This window comes from Oncorhynchus mykiss, chromosome 22 (assembly GCF_013265735.2).
Source record: "Oncorhynchus mykiss isolate Arlee chromosome 22, USDA_OmykA_1.1, whole genome shotgun sequence".
NCBI lineage: Eukaryota > Metazoa > Chordata > Actinopteri > Salmoniformes > Salmonidae > Oncorhynchus > Oncorhynchus mykiss.
Window position 1 is genome coordinate 6,146,231 of NC_048586.1, and position 17,026 is coordinate 6,163,256.

The 17,026-nt window shown below is 39.3% G+C and overlaps 1 protein-coding gene across 1 annotated transcript in view; it reads right to left on the reverse strand.

Moving 5' to 3' along the window:
• The window catches only part of LOC110501288 (tomoregulin-2), a 144,187-nt gene that overhangs the window by 63,851 nt on the left and 63,310 nt on the right, over window positions 1-17,026 (reverse strand). The window contains exon 4 of the mRNA XM_021578736.2: window positions 7,538-7,564. Within this exon, the coding sequence (XP_021434411.1) occupies window positions 7,538-7,564 (27 nt within the window). The remainder of the gene's footprint in view (window positions 1-7,537; window positions 7,565-17,026) is intronic.

A 17,026-nucleotide genomic window follows, 5' to 3' on the forward strand; every position in this document is an offset into this window, starting at 1 on the left:
TTAGTGCTTGAAAAAGTATTTGAAAGTACCACTGTCACTGTCTGGCCTAGGACTTAAATGTTGTAATTTGATTGACAGACTTGATATGAACATTTATTTTTTTATCTCTTTTTTAAAGAGCACATTGTGAATCAATAATACAAGTCCTGGTCTGTAACTCTGAAGGTCTGGGTTCATGGTGATGAGCACCCTTAATTTAAAAGGTACATTAAAATGTACAATACATTTATTCAAAAAGGGATTAAATGCTTACTTTTGAGATGTTAGGATGTGTCAACGAATATGAAATGGCTAGTGATGGACTGTATCAAGGTGGTTCGAAACATTTGACACAGCATGTATGTGTCCAAATGTGTTCATGGATTCTGACACAAGTGGGTCTGTTTCTCGGTGTGGCCAACTGTGTGTTGAAGTGTTGATACGGTTCGTATCGGACCTGTACACATTTGGATACTCATGGACATAATGCTGTATTGGAATGTGCATCAAGACCTGTCTGATCTTGATACAGGGGTATTTTGCGCAGTGCCACTCTGCAGAGCTGCCTCCAGAACAAGATTCATGTTGAAAAATGCTAACCTGCTCTTATTCTGTCGGTACCAATTGATTGAGCTATTCACTTAATGTAAAAATGGAAGATGTTTAAACCCAGACAGCTTTTAGGTGGGTTAAGCCACAGAAGATGAGTTGCCAGCAGTTAAAGCTTACACTTTTCTGCATTGGTAGGGCTAATCTGTCTGTATTGGAATGGTAGGCCTACCTTTTCAAATTACCATGCTTAGATTCATAATGAAGTCGCAGATGTAATTATTTGCAAACAGGGATAGTTTCGTTACAAACAAGTATGATAAGATGAACGCATAGGCTTATCTCTCTTTCCATACTTAGCCTGTAATTTTGGTAATATGTGTGGTATTAAAACATATTCTGCTAAGGTCTCCAGTAATGTAAAATGACGTAGAATAGCTTGAAATGTTTATAAAAGGCAACATTTTCTCAGACCCACAAATACGATGATAGATTCATGCAATGCTTTTAATATAAAGTGTATATACTGCATTTCAACCACTACTGTTGTCAATGGTGGTCTGCGAACCCACAACCTTCTGGCCCGCAGCCTTGTGTGCTATGAAAATCCCTTTCAGGACAAAGAACAGTTTTATAAACCTGCATATCTAAGTCTCTAGTCTGTCCTAGAAGTGAGGGTAAATAGTATCTACTTTATGTTTTTATTATTATTTGGGGTATAGGGGAGGGTCACTTAATTTATTTTCAAGCATTCAGGGAGGGTTTTGTTAAAATATATTTTGCTGAAGGGAGGGCTATCCATTTTAATTTCAGAGGTCTGATTTTATTCAGCTAACCCTTATTATAAATAACATACACTCCATAACTTGAAACAGTGAGAAAAAAATATTTGCATCAAATTATTACCACTACTTTTCACACACACAATGGCTGTGTTTAGACAGGCAGACCAATTCTAATATTTTTTTCACTAATTGGTCATTTGACCAATCAGCTCTGAAAAAGATCTGATCTTAAAACATCTGATGTGATTTGTCAAAAGACCACTTAGTGTAAAAAATATCAGAATTTGTCTTTCTAAACGCAGCCTGTGTGGCTCATTTGGTGCGAACATGGTGGTGCTACACCAAGGTTGTGGATAAGTGTCTGCTAAGTTATTTATGCTAATCAAACTATTTTCACAATATCAAATCGCCACACCTCGCTCGTCCTAATGCAGAATTGTGTGGGGTGGATGCAAGTTAACATTTATTGGGATGACTCATGTATTGGAGGCAGCACTGTAGAGTTGTAACTAGCTGGCACAGCCACAAAGTCATAAAATCTGATTTTAAACATAACCCTAACCCCAATGCCTAAACCTTACTTTAAATTAAGACCAAAAAGCTCATTTGTACAATATAGCTAATAAAACAATGCCTCCGGAACAAGACTAATCACAATAAATGTCAACCTGCGGGGTGGATGGGGCTATTTTTCACTAGATATCTGGGAGCAGAACATATTTTGCCGGCAAGGAGCTGTCTGTATTTGGTCATTCTGGGCCTCTCTCTCCCTATTCCTAAACCTCTAACCTCGTTACCATGGCGATGGGGCTGCAACTGAGTCGGCAGGCCTCTGTCAGCGGAGACAAAAGGAGCCGGAATGGCAAAGTATTTTCATGAAAAGCACAACCAGGACATTTATTTTCACAGTTTTTTTTAAAATGTGGTTCAATGGCTGTGAAAGATCAAACATGGCCATCTCTAGACTACTACCCCTACTGACACCATAAACAAAATAATGGTAGCTCTAGATCAAAATTATGTAATTCAAGTGTAGGCCTTCATTGTTTTAATATTGTCTGAGACTTACTGTATGTGTAAATGTGCACCCTTTATTGACAATATATGAAGTGTGTGTGTGCGGGGGGGGGGGGGGGGGGGGGGCAGAATGACCAAATACAGACACCTCTCTTCCGGCCAAATACTATCTGTTCCCAGATATCCAGCGAAAGATAGCCCCATCCACCCCGCACGTTTACATTTATTGTGATTAGTCTTGTACTGGAGGCATTTTTTTTATTAGCTATATTGTACAAATTAGCTTTTAGGTCTTTAGGTCTGTATTGACTATGGGAGATCAATTGAAATTGAATTCATATTTGGGAATCCATATCGCTGTGGTTTCTGAATGATAATTTTATAAATCCTTTAGTTCAACTATGGTATTTCAATGAACTTAAATGCAATGTTTGTCCCGCAATTATTCAACCCACACATCAGACACAATACTCATATGTCCACATGTGCACACACACAAACACATACACACACAAGCATGTGCTAACACACACAGCATAAAGATTGGGCTACAAGAGGCCATAATATGAACTATACATTACAGGTACTATTTGACAAAAAAAAAGTTTACTAAGCTTCTTACAAAGGCCGAAAGAGAGGAAGAATTGTAAGGGAATAGAGTGAAAGAGGAGAGGAAAGAGAAAGACAATGAAAAAGAGGGAGAGAGAGAGACATGGAGAAAAACTTTTAAATACTGATAACTAGGCAATAGACCGCTGCATTGGTCCCTATCAACCAGTGTTCTGAAAGGGCATCTGTAGTAATGAAGGAGTTTTTCACCGTTTAAATAGTTTCTCAATGAACCTAATAAGTTGTAGGATGCTCTTTCCAGCACGATTAAGTACCTTTTGCTATGTGGACAGAGGTGGTTGGAAAATGTGGTAACAATAATACCACGATACCACAAAGTTGAAAGGTTCTTTATCCTAGACCTGGGGGGGACCCAAAGGGGTGTATGTTTTTGTTCTAGCCCACAACTAACATGAATACCCCAAAGATTTATGTGTCATAGCTCTACAAATAGCCAAACTGATCCCTCTGCCTAATCCCTAAGCCATTGTTGATCTAGGATCCTTGAGGATGTGATGACAGCCACTTTTTGTCTTCAGTCTTTTTAGAGGACTCTATCAACTGTCCACTTGAGAAGCCCCTGATAATATTGTAGTGTATTTTTTTCACCATCTCTACATTTATGTGCTATCAGACTGGTACGGAAGAGTCAGGGCTAAGTTAAGAGAAAAAATAAATAAACGGTGAAGGCTGGTGGTACTTGGATTTAAAAAAAAGCACAGATAGCATTTTAAAAAAGTGGCAATTATTCTAGAATAAAGTGCCACTATTTCCAAAATAAACTCAACATCTTTATAATAAAGTTGACATTTTGAAAATATATTCACAGGTATATATTTCAAGATTAAAGTATAAGATTTGGTTATTAATTGCGTCTCCCTGGCTCCCTGTTGCGGTGCGTGCCACCATTGAAATTCCAGAGTTAGATGACTGGTGAAACTATACTTTAGAATTGGTTTTAGTAACAAGGAAATCCTTGCTCTTTTAGCACGTAATAACCATATGATAATAAGTATTACTGTAGGACCTGGAAGAGGTTGTGCTGCAGATTGGAGGAACCACAGAAGGAGGAACCACACGGACTTGGATGAGGTATTTCATCCAAATCTGTGTGGTTACATATAGGGAACAACAATAAAAACGCAACACACAACAATTTCAACGATTTTACTGTTACAGTTCCTATAAGGAAATCAGTCAATTGAAATAAATAAATTAGGCCTTATTTCACGAGTGGACAAGGGCCCACACACTTGGGATCCATGCCCAGCCAATCGGAATTCGTTTTCCCCCACAAAAGGGCTTTATTACAGCCAGAAATACTCCTCAGTTTCATCAGGTGTCTGGGTGGCTAGTCTCAGATGATCCCACTGGTGAAGAAGCCGGATGTTGATGTCCTGGGCTGGCATGGTTACACATGGTCTGCAGTTGTGAGGCTGGTTGGACGTACTGCCAAATTCTCTAAAACAACGTTGAAGGGGGCTTATGGTAGAGAAATTAACATTAAATTATCTGGCAACAGCTCTGGTGGACCATCCTGCAGTCAGCCAATTGCATGCTCCCTTAAAACTTGAGACATCTGTGGAATTGTGTTGTGTGACAAAACTGCACATTTTAGAGTGGCCTTTTATTGTCCCCATCACAAGGTGCACCTGTGTAATGATCATGCTGTTCAATCAACTTCTTGATATGCCACACATGTCAGGTGGATGGATTATCTTGGCAAAGGTTCACTAACAGGGATGTAAACAAATTTGAGAAATAAGCTTTATGTACATATGCAAAAATTCTGGGATCTTTTATTTCAGCTCATGAAACATGGGACCAATACTTTACATGTTCCATTTATATTTTTGTTCAGTATACATAGGTAGAAACAGGTGGGTTGTATGTGTATGCAGGTGTGTGGGGTGGGGGAGATGTAATACAGGCAGTGCTGCGCTGTGCACACACGCGCATGCTCACACACACACACGCACACACACAATATCCCCAAAGCATTACCCTTCTAACGGCCATGGAATGCTGTCAGAATGCAAAGAGACATGAGTTGCGTGCATCAGTCCCTGTCATGGTGCCCTTCGAATTTGCTACAATGTTATCCTCAGTCCCTTGTGTATGCCAACACTTTGCATAGTATCTTGGAGAGTAACAGCTAGCCCAGAAGACTATATGTCGAAACCGAAAGGGTAAATTACAAATGCGTGTGTAATTGCATGGTGTTTTATGTACACTTCCAATAAAGTAGTCTCATAGGCCATGCTTATTATCTTGTGAATGTAAGTCACGGATTGCGTGGAAAAGGACGAATCCCTGTTGGGCTCAAGGGCTGCCCCCAAACCCCTGTCATGGACCTTGCACTTGCATAGTCACAGGGCAGGGGGGTAGGGGTTTGGTTAAAGCCCCATCTGAGACAGTAATTTAACCTAACATGTCTAAACACTACCCTCTATAATAAGGTGAACAAGTGGTAGCCTAAGTTTGCGGGATAGCTGAGACAAATAGCCTTTAACAGAGACGATGCCCCTGTTTTGGGATAACCTATGCATCCTTTGGTACTCCCATCCTTGAAGACATCCCCGATATATGGATAGTGAAAGGAGATATTATTATAGGCTATCAACAGAGTCATGTCAGTGATTATTTCTTCATAGCCTAAATAGCCTATTATTGATTTAATAGGTCTATATTTAAATAAATTATTATTTCAATAAAGGGAGCATCCAGCCATGAATATATTCAAACAGTGCCTACGATTATCTGCTTTGCGCATGCAGGAGTGGTCCTTGGGTTGCCTCTCCTCCCACAGACACGTTTGCATAAAATCCCTGCTTCGTTGTTTATTCCTCCCACAGACGTTGGATAGGCCTATAATTTTTACTTTCACTTGCCCCACTGTACGATATTTTTTTTGCTTTAGCACTACCCAACTGATTCAAATAATCAAAAGCTTGATGATGAGTTGGTTATTTGAAGGAACTCCCCTCATCTTGTTGTCTAGGTCTTAATTGAAAGGCTACTAAAAACCCACAGACACTCGGCCCTCCGTGGAATGAGTTTTACACCCCTCAGTGATTGGTTTGAGTAATGACTACAAGATATATTTTGTGCAATAGGTTTTCTCAAAAGTTTTGAGTAATGACAGCACATTGGGGTTTACAGTGTGTGTGTGTCCAAATCTCCTTATCTATATTTCACCTACCAGACTACCATAAATAAACAGCTCTGAGATTCATCGTCGGCCATTAAAAGACATTCAAATTTTATTGGGGGCTGTTCTTGTGTTAGTGCCTCTGTACTACTATAACCCCATTTTATAACTGTCTTTACCTTCTTTTTACCCATAAACTGCCATATTTTCTCTATCCCTTGTTCCTGCCATCCTCCCATTTCTATTATTTCTCCATCTATCTCTACCTCCTCCTTATCATTGTCAACCCTCCCTCCATCTTATTCTATCACTCTACCTCCATTCTCACTCTCTGCCTGCTGCTTCCTCCCTTTCTTTATCTCTCTTCCTCATCTCTATGGTAATTTCTGTCCTATTTCTCTGGTTGACCTCCCACCCTCTTCATTTCCGCTTCTCTCTGTCTGTCTCTCATTTGGAGGTCCATAGGCAGAGTGCAATCTGTTTATCATATCTGGCTCCGGGATACTTGTTATTCCTCTATCCACATGCACTAATGAATGGACAAACCCACATACACACACAGGAACACACACATGTTTGCATGAACGAACGAGAGCGCACAAACACATGCACGCACGCAAACACACAAATCAACATACATGAGCTAAACAAACACCTGTATATACAGAAAATCCAGAAGAATTACATCTCTTTAGCACAGATACACACAAGCATGTACGCTCGTACCTACACCTTTCCTGTCACCTACTCAAAAGCTTCCCATTCCTTTCTACTTTTATCCCAGATCTTCCACCATACAGGTTATAACAGCAACATTAGAAGGAGGAGTGTGAAGAGAGGGGTAAAGAGAGAGAGAGTGGGTGACGGAGAGGGCTATGGAGAGAAAGAGAGTTAGGGGGATGAGAGAGAGATGGAGAGGAAGAGGAAGCAAGCAACACACTCCAGAAAAGGGACTAATTTCCTGTTTCTCTCACCAGGCTCTGTGACCATAGCTGCATCCCAAATGGCAACATGTTCCACTACTTATGGGCCCTGGTCAAATGTAGTGCACTATATAGGGAATAGGGTGTCATTTGCATGGTACCGGGGTTTGCTAAGCATGTTAGAGTGTTCTTACTGTTTACATGCATGATTATTTAGTTATTGCATGGTGTGTGTGTCAGGATGTGTCTGCATGTCTGAGAGAATACAAACACATGTTAGTGTTTGTGTGTGTGTGTTTATGTTCTAGAGCGCGTTTGTTCATTTGTCCATGCAGTGTGTTTATTGAGCGCGTGCGTGCATGTTTGTGAATATGCATTCGTTCCCCATCTGAATATGTTATGTGAAAGCTCACTTCCAAGTAGTGTGCCAGTCAGGTTTCTAAGCAAGGAGAATGAGTACAGAAACAACAGTAATATAAGGGAAAATGAAAACTAATGAAGAGAAAAGAGTAGAGCGATCTTACCGTCATCTCCCGAGCCTGACCCGGCATCTGTGAGAGAGAGAGAGAGTGAGAAAGAGGGGTAGAGAGAGAGAGAGAGAGATAAAGAGGGAGAGAATGAGAGAATTAAAGACAACATCTGAGAATGGTTTGTGACAACAGATGAACCAAGCCTCCTGCTTAACAACTATTGTGTGTGTGCATTGGTTAATCACAACCTCACAATCACAAAATTATATCTTCCAATCTATCACCGTCTTTGTATATGTTTGCTCAATATGGTTGTGTGGTATATCAGTCCATCTGCATGCCCATTCGAATCCTGCTGCATCCTTGTAAAGCATCCTCCAAGAAATCTAGCTTACAATGTTGTTTAGTGATATGCCTCTGAAAGGGATACTGATTGCCACTTATTGGAGCTGCTGCAGTGGTAACATGAGAAGCAGCAGCCCACTATGCTAAACCAACTAGGGGAGAAAGCAGACATTCACTCCCACCATGATCATTCTGCACCAAACAGGAGAAAATGGTCTGAAACAGGGAAGCAGTACCTGGACTTATCCAATAAGAAACGTTCATTTTCATATAATGTTGCAAATGGTTAAATAAAGTTTGTTACAGTGTGCCTTAATGAACATGACCCAGGTTTCCTTTGTAAAGCTAGAGGCAAACCTGATAAGCCTAAAAATGAGGACCCCTAGTTAACCATCTTTATTCTTTACGTAAACCTTACGACTGTCTGTCAATGAGTGAAAAGGATAAAGACTAATACTTTAGAGAATCATTATTGTTTTATTTTTTAATTTCACCTTTTTTTTAACAAGGAGATCCTATTGAGATAAAGACTACATTTTACTGGGGAGGAGAGGAACACCAGGGGAAAGTTATTAACCTTGCTGTGTCTCAGACACCTAAGGCTATGTTGCATTACTCTCACTCTATCACACAAACGCACAGACTGACACACTAACACACACACTTAAAATGTACTATTTGAGAATGCATATATACTGATAAAAACAGAAAATGTAAGAGGGAGAAAGAGCAGAGAGACTCGCCGTGTCCAAATATCCGTACTAGCATTCAGAATAATAATCCGTTACATGTAACCGATTACAGAGAAAATGTAACTGTAATCACTTACGAATGCTGAGCAATTAACCAAAATGTGGGTTATTTTTAGTTTTTTACCAACTAATTGACTCATGTTTGTTCAATTATTTGAATTCCATTTCTTTCCATTTTTTTCTGTGAGCGCAATGCGCATTTTCCCTAGAAATACTGTAAATCAGATCAAACCCGAACTGTGCAATCTAGTAGGGAGTTGTAGTTTCCATCAGACCAATATTCGACAGATTTGTGCAGAAAATGTGGTTAACCCACACTGCCCTCAAACCAAGGCACTCTGTCTGCTAATTATTTATAGGCTGTTTCAACTTGTCAATTTCAAATGATTTTCTAAAAAGTTATATTTTGGAAAGTATTTAGACACCTAGATTTTTTAATTATTTTTGTTAAGAGATATCACATTTACATACAGTATTTAGACCGTTTACTCAGTACTTTGTTGAAACACCTTTGGCAGTGATTACAGCCTCAAGTCTTCTAGGGTATGATGCTACAAGCTTGGCACACCTGTATTTGAGGAGTTTCTCCAATTCTTCTCTGCAGATCCTCTCAAGCTTTGTCAGGTTGGATTGGGAGCGTTGCTACACAGCTATTTTCAGGCCTCTCCAGAGATGTTCGATCGGGTTCAAGTCCGGGCTCTGGCTGGGCCACTCAAGGACATTCAGAGACTTGTTCAGAAGCCAATCCAGCGCTGTCTTGACTGTGTGCTTAGGGTCGTTGTCCTGGTGGCAGGTGAACCTTTGCCCCAGTCTGAGGCCCTGAGCGCTCTGGAGCAGGTTTTTATAAAGGATCTCTCTGTACTTTTCATCTTTCCCTCGATCCAGTCTCGTCTCCCAGTCATTCCCGCTGAAAAACATCCCCACATCACGATACTACCACCACCATGCTTCACCGTAGGGATGGTGCCAGGTTTCCTCCAGACGTGACACTTGGCATTCAGGCCAAAGAGTTCAATCTTGGATTCATCAGACCAGAGAATCTTGATTTTCATGGCCTGAGAGTCCTTTTAGATGCCTTTTGCAAACTCCAAGCGGGCTGTCATGTGCATTTTACTGAGGAGTGGATTCTGTCTGGCCACTCTATTATAAAGGCCTGATTGGTGGAATGCTGCAAAGATGGTTGTCTTTCTGGAAGGTTCTCCCATCTCCACAGAGGAACTCTGGAGCTCTGTCAGAGTGACCATCGGGCTCCTCTGTGACCAAGGCCCTTCTCCCCGATTGCTATAGGTTATCTACAGTATGTAAACTCTAACATTGATTTATATTGCAATAGATGTCGTTCACTTGTGACCGACTGGCTCGATTCAGACTTATTTAGCTAAATTTGAAATTGTGTTTTTTACATTGGATAAAAGTAGAGACTAGAAAAGTGATTACTACAGTTGAGAACAATGGGAAAGTAATTCTGCTTGGAAAGTTGATAAACTTGTAACCTTGAATGTTTTGGTATACATGCAGGAGAGCTCTTCTTTGTCTACACCCATTTAGCATCGTTCAAACCCTTTAAGCCTTAGCCCCACTCATATCTTTAAAGATTTACATGTGAGGCCATGTGTTAATCAGTGAGTACAGTTGTGTACTAAACAACCAAAGATTTCAAGACTAAAGTATGGTTTATACTGCGTCTATTGACATGTCAGTATACAGTTGTCATTCAGTATTACATGAAAATAAACTCACAACAAGATAATTATTTACAAGTTAATGGCGAGCTAATTACAGAAAATAACTTACGGTTGTGAGTGTGATGAAATAAAAGCAGGGCATTCTACCAGAGAATTTTCAATGAAATTGATTTTTATTTGGTCTTCATGTAATGGACATACACAAAATAGTCCAAATTGGTGAAGTGAAAATGAAAAAATTCTACTTATTTCAAAATTAAAAAATAAAACGGCAAAGTGGTGCATGCATATGTATTCACCCCCTTTGCTATGAAGTCCCTAAATAAGATCTGGTGCAACCAATTACCTTCAGAAGTCACATACTGTAATTAGTTAGATTGCACACAGGTGGACTTTATTTAAGTGTCACATGATCTAAGTATATATACACCTGTTCTGAAAGGCCCCAGAGTCGGCAACAACACTAAGCAAGGGGCACAACCAAGCAAGCGGAACTATGAAGACCAAGGAGCTCTCGAAACAGGTCAGGGACAAAGTTGTGGAGAAGTACCGATCAGGGTTGGGACATTAAAAAATATCAGAAACTTTGAACATCCCACGGAGCACCATTAAATCCATTATTTAAAAAATATGGCACCACAACAAACCTGCCAAGAGAGGGCTGCCCACCAAAACTAACAGACCAGGCAAGGAGGGTATTAAATCAGAGAGGAAACAAAGGGACCAAAGATAACCCTGAAGGAGCTGCAAAGCTCCACAGTGGAGATTGGAGTATCTGTCCATAGGACCGCTTTAAGCCGTACACTCCACAGAGCTGGGCTTTACAGAAGAATGTCCAGAAAAAAAATAAGCAAACACTTTGGCATGTGGGAGACTCCCCAAAGATATGGAAGAAGGTACTCTGGTCAGATTAGACTAAAATTGACTAAAAGGATTACCTACACATACTGGGAAGCTCATTATAGACAGAATCGTGCTACATGGCAGACCAATCTAACCTCATCTCTCAGCATGTCCAGCCCATCCATTATCTCAGCCAATCATGGCTAGCGGGAAGGTTCCATTCTTTCTCTGTGGCTAAACCAATTTTATTTACAGATCCAAAAATTCCATTACTGATTACAATTTTGGATTATAACATTTTGACTGTAACCTGAGAGAGAGAGAGAGAGAGAGAGAGAGAGAGAGAGAGAGAGAGAGAGAGAGAGAGAGAGAGAGAGAGAGAGAGAGAGAGAGAGAGAGAGAGAGAGAGAGAGAGAGAGAGAGAGAGAGAGAGAGAGAGAGAGAGAGAGAGAGAGAGAGAGAGATGCATGGGGGCTGAGGGATGGATATTGGCCACATTTCAAGCAACCAACTGTATTAAACCACTTCTCATTCCACGTAAAAGCAAAGTATGCGTTTTAACGGGCTATTTCTGCGGCCCACAGTTCTCATTATTATTTCTGGCTGTGACCAGATGGATAGCCCAGGACATGAACCAGAAGCAAAGATATAATGGCATCTACACGCATGTACAAACTAATCAAATCCCCCATGGCATGCACTTGAATTAATTAAATCATTACAGAAATGTGTGTGAGCACACATATACGAATGCATACAAGCACACACAGGAACCTACACATGCATGTAAACCCACACACATGCACACACACAGGTTTTGCAATCTGTTTTCTTTTCACATTCCTGTCCATTTCTGTGGATCAACAATCTTGATCTCCAAAACTATCACTCATGCGATTACACCTTGCAGCTTAATAAATTATTTTTGATTAAAAAGATGGGTAAAACTTTACAATTCGCGCAGGTTAACTAAATATGGTCACAGACTCCTGTCTTTCACCAGACAGATGGGACTACTGAAGAGAGGTTACAGTGACTCCACACATTTTCCTTCGATTTCTGGGATTGTGTATCTTCCCAGTCAACCAAACATATGGCTCAATGAGCTGTGACTGCCTAAGCAGCCCTAAAAGCAGTGCTTTATTTGACCTCATAACCTCTCAATTTTGGATGCCTGCGTTACAGAAACTATTTGCTATCCGGTACCTTTCAAGGTATGAAACAATTTTTATTGTTTACAATTGAAAAATTCTAATAAGAACGGAGATAAATCAAGTTTAATCCTCATTAATTATCCTACCCTTCAAAAAATCTTAGAAGAAAAATAGAAATACCTTATTTACACAGTACCAGTCAAACGTTTGGACACATTCAAGGGTTTTTATTTATTTGTACTATTTTCTACATTGTAGAATAATAGTGAAGACATCAACACTGTGAAATAACACATATGGAATCAGGTAGTAACAAAAAAAAGTGTTAAACAAATCAATAAATATGTTATTTCAGAATCAGTTTTTTTATGTTTAACACATTTGCAAAATTTTCTAAAAACCTGTTTTCACTTTGTCATTATGGAGTATTGTGTGTAGATTGATGAAGAAAATGTTTTATTTAATCAATTTTAGAATAAGGCTGTAACGTAACAAAAATGTGGAGAAGTCAAGGAGTCTGAATAATTGGTGGTGGCCTGTCTACCTGAATGCTGGCCTAAAGCACAGGCAGGAACACATCTGCAGTTTGATAGGAACAGACAGACTGTAGCCCACTTAAGTCACAAAATGGAAAACCAACTGAAATCAGGTTAGAAACATCGATATTGATCTGTTTTCACAACAAAAACAAATTTGTTTGCATGCTTGAGAAAGGAATAAAGGAGAGAGGAAGGAGGCGATGGAAACGCTCACGGTGAGATTCGGTAAGGTAAATATTTAATAAACATTGTAACAATGTTGTGACTTTCCCTCAATAGCACCTGCCTTCGGCCATGTTGGAAAAAAAACTTGTTCACCTATGGGGAAATGGACTCAGTTTTCACTGTTCCACGTGGCTATGGTAATGGTTAAACGCCCAAACCGTGACGCAAATTAAGTGCTCACAGGCAACTACACATAAATAAGATCCCACAAAACACAGTGGGGAAATGGCTGCCTAAATATGATCCCCAATCAGAGACAACAATAAACAGCTGTCTCTGATTGGGAACCATACCAGGCCAACATAGAAATGAACAACCTAGATTACCCACCCTAGTCACACCCCGACTTAACCAAAATAGAGAATAAAAAGGCTCTCTATGGTCAGGGCATGACACTACCAGGCGGTTGAGAAGTCAAGGGACTGATTTTGATTTTGACCAAATTATGGTATTTTTGTGTCCAAACATGAATATTCAATTACATTGAAATTAATGCATTTTCAGGTTGTGTATACTACAATCCCACTGGGCACAGACACCAGTTCAATGTCGAGTTTTGATTTACATTTGGTTGAGTTGTCAACTAACGTGAATTCAATGTGAAATCAACAAAAAACATCACCATGTCATTGGATTTAGATTAAAAAAGACGAAATGCCCTTACGTTGATGACTTTTAGCAAAACCAATCAGTTTTGCACATTGATTTGATGTCATCATATAGATTTTTGAAATGACATGTAAACAATGTTGATTCAAACAGTTTTTGCCCAGTGTGATTTCCCCAAAATGTTTTTCTTGAATTTCAAATGATGTAGGTTCTTCCATCATATTACTCACATGTACAGACAAAAATTTTAGATAATAAATTAAAAAGTGCAGTTTTTATTACTATTATAACATTAAACTGCAGAAACCCAAAAGGAGACTAATGATGTAAATTGATGCAGGAGGGCTGTCAAAACATGCTATAACAGCCTGTTGAAAATAGGGTTAAAAGGTTAAAAAATAAAAGATGCTACAACTTGAAGGCTAAATTATAGATACGTGTCATGTTGTAAATCATAAATACTGCAAAACCAGGGCTGGAACATTTTAAGCAACTTTTATACATGGTCTTCTTCCTTACAGAAACTCTACAGAGTTTCTTGGTAAAACAGTACTTAACCCCCCCCCCCAGCAAATATCAGAAGTACACAGTGGTGCCCTAAAGAAATGCATTTGAGTACATGCCTCAGTAGCATGGTAGCATGACTACGAACCTTGGCACTGTGTCCTTTTGTTTGCCATTTGGCAGAGACATCAGATCCCGACGTCTGGCCTTTCGGCCTTGGCTCTGGTCACACAGGGCTGCTGGGAGGACAGAGCCCTGCTGTCACACGGCTGTCAGACGTGTTTACAGAGGTAAACAACAACAAGGAGCCGAGCTGTGTTGTCAACATGTAGGCTAGTGTACTGATGGAGACCAGACCTGTTTACATGTAAACACAGGTGTTCATGGAGATAGCGTAGCCTATCAGAGAATACTAGACGGGGTGTGAACCATCCAAATCAGATGCTGTTAAGATATGCCTGGACATACAGTATCAAGTTTGTCCAGGAATATCTTAAACATACAAACATATCACATTCACATTCACTGACAGTCCATTCCAGAGTTTAACATGAGTCCTACATTATCATGAACAATTTAAGCACAAAGGAAACCATATGGGGGAACATATCGGCATGGTATCCATATACATCCATCACACCGTGTGATGTTTTCTCTAGAGGTAGTGAAGAAGATGGAGAGAGTGAGTAGGCAGATGAAGGATTGAGTGACAGCTCTTATTTAAGCCATGAAAGGAACTACCCACTGTGCACACCACATCATTTCAAAGTGGAGAATTGGGAAATATTTGGTTGATATGTTGATCAATGAGATTATAAACTATTTTCACCCACTCAAAAATACAGTAAAAAATGTGTTGAATTCCCAATGTCATTTCACTGTGCTGTCAACCATTTAAAAGAACAACAAAGTTAAAATGGGGTACAATTTAGATATTTTTTTAACAGATATTAATCTTATCACTGTACTTCATCTACTAGCACAACCAAAATGACCTGGACTGCAATTAAGATAATTTAAGTACAGTGGTTCAAGTGGTCATTGCCGTTTCAGATCATGTGCAGATTATTAATCCAATTGTGAAGATCTCCACAGACCTGCAACATTCGCATGCTACTTTAACATTTATTGTTACAGTAACCTCAAAATGTGGCCAAGGATGTGTAACTAATTTTAAAGTTGAATAAATATTGTTACATTAGTTTGTAAAATAGCCTTAACTATTTACATATTACAAGGGTAAAATTGAAATGTGTTTAGTTGACAACGCAACCAAATATCAACATTTAAGGAACTGTATACAATGCATGAATATTTCCAATCTTTAACTTTTATTTTTGGTTGAGATCAAGACCTGAATGCAACATATCATTTGTTAACTAATCATAAGTTAATTAATATGACTAAATCAAACTTTAACTTTAAATTTAAATACAATTAGATATGATTTAGACATATTCTTTAACTTAGATATTTGGTTGCGCTGGAGATGTGAATCCAACATCTAGATTTTGATAGCAACAGTGAATCTATTAAGTGGAGATTTGTCAACAATCATTCTCACAATACCACAATGGTGACAAATATCAAAGCTAAGCGGGGCTGGGTTTGCAACCCTGGAAAGGAGACAAACGGGTACCTCTAGATGGATCAGTAGGAGGTGCTGCTCAGCCTATTGTTTTTTTCTTTTGGAGGAAAACCTGTATTTCTGCCCCTTAACAAGGCAGTTAACCCACTGTTCCTAGGCCGTCATTGTAAATAAGAATTTGTTCTTAACTGACTTGCCTAGTTAAATATAAAGGTGAAGTCGAAAGTTTACATACACTTAGGTTGGAGTCATTAAAACTTGTTTTTCAACCACTACACAAATTTCTTGTTAAAACTTCTTATGGAGGTGGTCCCTGCACAGGGATAGCTCAGCGGAAATTTCAGAGCGCCACCTATAGTACTTGAGTAAAGTACTCGATAAAGCTCAAACTTTCATAAAAATACACATGCAAGGTACTGAATTAAAGCTACACTCGTTGTGAATCTAGCCACCAAGTCAGATTTGTAAAATGCTTTTCGGCGAAAGCATGAGAAGCTATTATCTGATAGCATGCACCCCCCAAAATACCAGCACGACACGTAAACAACAGATTTTGCGGTAGCCGGCGCTACCCAAAACGCAGAAATAAAATATAAAACATTCATTACCTTGGACGAGCTTCTTTGTTGGCACTCCTATATGTCCCATAAACATCACAATTGGGTATTTTTCCCGATTAAATCCGTCATTGTATACCCAAAATGTAATTTGCTGAAGACCAGTCTGATGCTGAGAAAAGTTCATTTACAAGACGCAACGTCACTTTTTAAAATTACAAAAGTCGCCTATAAACTTTTACAAATCACTTCAAACAACTTTTCTAAACCAACGTTAGGTATTAATAAACGTTAATGATGTATCAAATTGATCACGGGGCGATCTGTATTCGATAGCAGCAAGTCTGGAAATCATCGTCCATTTTTTCAGTTTCACAACATACTGTGATGCGCCTCAAGAAAGGAGGGGTCTATTCGTGTTGTAACCAAGGATAAATGATTCTGATATTGATAGCAATGGCGACACCGTGTGGAAGCTGTAGGCGTTTACAGGGGGTTCGCATATATTTTCTCTCATCTTAAACAACTCATTGAATGGCGGACAAATATTTTTGTTTTGTTTTTGGTAAACAGTTTTACCAGGGATTTTTACTCCTAAACACGTTCTGTTATAGCCACAGACCCGATTTAACCAGTTTTAGAAACGTCAGAGTGTTTTCTATCCACACATACTTATCATATGCATATACTATATTCCTGGCATGAGTAGCAGGACTTTGAAATGTTGCGCGATTTTTAACAA